The sequence below is a fragment of the Dipteris shenzhenensis genome, chromosome 21 (assembly GCF_047967505.1).
Source record: "Dipteris shenzhenensis isolate YYH24624 ecotype China chromosome 21, Dip_SZ_1.0, whole genome shotgun sequence".
NCBI classification, from domain to species: domain Eukaryota; kingdom Viridiplantae; phylum Streptophyta; class Polypodiopsida; order Gleicheniales; family Dipteridaceae; genus Dipteris; species Dipteris shenzhenensis.
The window spans coordinates 18,982,780-18,985,968 of record NC_141616.1 but is presented as its reverse complement, the minus strand read 5'-3'; the positions used below and the strand labels follow the sequence as shown (position 1 = coordinate 18,985,968).

At 45.8% G+C, this 3,189-nt stretch overlaps 1 protein-coding gene across 1 annotated transcript; it reads right to left on the bottom strand.

Annotated features, from left to right (window-relative positions):
- Positions 1-902: 902 nt before the first annotated feature.
- LOC147888592 (uncharacterized) lies at positions 903-2,143 on the bottom strand. The gene has a single exon (XM_087392323.1). It carries the CDS (start codon positions 2,141-2,143, stop codon positions 944-946), a length of 1,200 nt encoding a protein of 399 aa, XP_087248449.1. The 3' UTR covers positions 903-943.
- Positions 2,144-3,189: the final 1,046 nt, after the last annotated feature.

Here is a 3,189-nt window from a genome sequence, read left to right as displayed (position 1 = left end):
ACATGTGGCGCATAGTGCTCGATGATGCACAAGGTGGGTCACGTGGTGCTGGTGGCTCGTGAGGCATGAGACACCATGGCATTCGATGTGCTCGTGGCACCCAAGGTGTTTAGCACCCTAGGGTGTATGAGGAAGCATAGAAGGTTAGCGAAGATAGAGGGGCATGGGGGGGTGGAAGGGTGGGGTGTTACGCCAACATAATCTTAGAATTGTCTGGTGTGGTTATGGTGAAGCAAAAAACCAGAGGGCTCGAGAGTGCCTTCATCAATACGGAGTGCATAAGTAAGGCTTTAATGGGCATAGAGACTCTTAGGTCCAAATGGACACATGGCACTCAAGAGAACACCATGTTCCAGGCACTGGGCTAGGAGGGAGGATTCCAGAAGGAACTTGAAGAAAGGCAAGTTCATGTGACCAAGAGGGGAATCTGTGGTAGGGTGGATCATGGAGAGCTGAGCCCTTCTTTTCAGTGTCGTATCATCGGTATCAGAGCCATTTTTTTTTTCGAAAAGCTGCGATTATATTAAATTGGAGAAAAAGAAAAAGATTACAGCGCTGCCCAGAGGTAGAGTCAATAACCCCAACATGCTAGGGGGATTACCAAAGGGAAGTCCTATTCAAAAGGGAGGTGCTACTGTCTCTCATCTAAAGAGGAAATTGCTAGCACAGTCTACAACAAGCTTAAGATCTGATTTTTGAGTATTGACAGGGCTACGAGGATTTCTTCTTGTTTGACCAGGTTCTCCTCCATATGAGCCAGCTTGGGATCTTGATCTTTGTACGTGTGGCCTTCCATCTTCTGCTCTAGGGCCTGCATCTTCTTCCTCACGTCTTTGAAAGAGTCTTCAATTTGCTTACAAATGTCAAGGATTAGAGGATGCAATATATCTTTATGAGTACCTTGAAAGAGCATTTCGTTACGACTAATCCAAACATTCCACAACTAGGCTGCTCTTATGCTATTCCAAAGAGTTGTTGGCAATCCATAGATTTCTCCTAGAAGGAGTTCCTTAGCTGAAATAGAAGAAGGATGGATGCAGGACATGAGTTTGTTAAACCAATTTAGTGCGGGAATGTTAAAGCTGCATCCCATAAACAAATGTTGGAGAGATTCATTTTCAGTTTTGTAGCGGCAACATTTACCATCCCCCTTTCCTATCCTTAAAGCCCTCATGGAGGTCCACACAGCATGATGTAAGATTAACCAAAGTAGGCAAGACTTTTTGGGGCTGATGTCCCTTTTCCAGCAGTTGCTGAACCTAAATTCCCATTGTCCTACATTCCAATTGATTTTCCATAGTCTATTAAGTTTAAATTGAAGACTGGAATTCAATTTATGAAGAGGGGGGAGGGGGAGAAGCTGATTCCCTTGATGCCATTTAAAAGACTGAATTTTAAATTCTCCTTTGAAGTGGATCCTTGCTGCCCTGGAGTCCCAAAGGTCTATCCTTTCTTGCACAAGAAGATAATCAGAGTTAGACAGTTTGAATAGACTTTTAAGACTCCTTTTATCCTTCCATCTCCTATTGGCATAATCCCATATGTGTCCCCAGAGCTGAATGCCCTTCTTGTGCAGTTTATAAGCATGTTTCAGATCTCTAGAGAAGAAGTTCTGAAGTTGAGTGCTGAACCAAACAAAGTCCAAGTGGGCCCATGAGCAAATGTGATTGGAGTATCTTTTGAGGATAAGTTGCTCTTTGAACTTGTTCCAAGAGTTCCAAATCCCCTTCACCAACTGGGAGCCTTTCGGAATGATTTTGAGAGGGCTGCACATGAGGGGGATAGTGTCCAAATTTTTCCAGGTAGGGCAGTCCTTAAGTCTAAAGTCCATGTTGTGCCTATGGAGCAGAAGGGACCAGCTGTCATTAGGGGAGAGAAGACTTCTGATGACCCATTTAGCAGCTATCCTGTCAGATAGCTCACAAAGGTTAGGGATCCCAAGGCCTCCCTTCTCTTTGGGAGTGGTGCAGAATTCCCAGGCCACTTTGGGCAGTTTGTAGATGCTCCCGTCTCCACTCCACAAGAAGTTCCTGCATAATCTATCAAAGGAATTTAGGTCAGCATTAGAAGGCCTCCAACACGAGAGGAAAAATATGGTGGCAGGAATCACTATGTGTTTGAGGACCATAACTCTAGAGGCCATGTTGAATTGCATCCCTTTCCACTTGTCGAGCTTGGCTTTCAACTTGTCAAGGACCCACTCCCATCTTTGGTGTATGGAGACACTAAATCCCATCGGGATACCAAGGAGCCTAAAGATATCACCATCCCTAATCATTTTGCAACCTTGTTGCAGGAGCCAGTCAGGGGGGAGTTTGTTCATAGTCTTGATTCCAGTCTTGGAATGGTTAACTTGGCTGCCACTAGCCAAACAGAAAGTGCCCAGACAATCCCAGAAAGAGGCGATTGATCGGTCGTCGTTATGGATGAGAGCATTGGTATCATCAGCAAAAAGTTGCAGGGAGAAGTCAGTGGGGCTGCCGGGAATGGCAATTCCTTTTAGGGTGCCTTGGTCCATCTTTTCCTGGACAAGCCAACTAAGGGCATCAGCAAAGATGGCAAAGAGGAGGGGGGCTAAAGGGCAGCCCTGCCTGATGGATCTCTTGAGAGGGAAGGGGTCAGACAAAGAACCATTAATGGCAACTCTAGATCTTGCATTGCCAAATAGAACCACGACAAATTTAATAAATTTTCTTCCCAAGCCCATGTCATGAAGGGATTGAAAGACAAAATCGCACTCCAACCTATCATAAGCCTTGTCAAAGTCAATCTTAAGAAACATAAAGTCTTGGTTGGTAGACTGGGCATGCTCAATACCCTCCCACATGCTGATGATTGCATCAAGATTGTATCAGAGCCATTTTTGAGAGACTTTGGGAATGCTGCGCAGACCCCGACCTCAATTATCCCATGGCGTGATCGTAGAGCAGCGTGCTGCGTGAGAAGCCAAGTGGGATCTGTTGTTAAGAGAAGCATATCGTTTGTACGGGGATGAGCGCTGGCTGTGGCGCTATGCGGCTGTAAAGGAGCCTACTCAAGCAGTCAAGAGTCAAGACTCAAAGGAGCGGACTCAGCGGAGGGTTGAAGCTGTGGAGAACTACCTATAGACTTATCTGCTGCACTCGCTTTTCTACATGCTTCTGTTCGGCCGTCCCTGGCGTTAATTCCATGGCGCATTAACATTCTCGG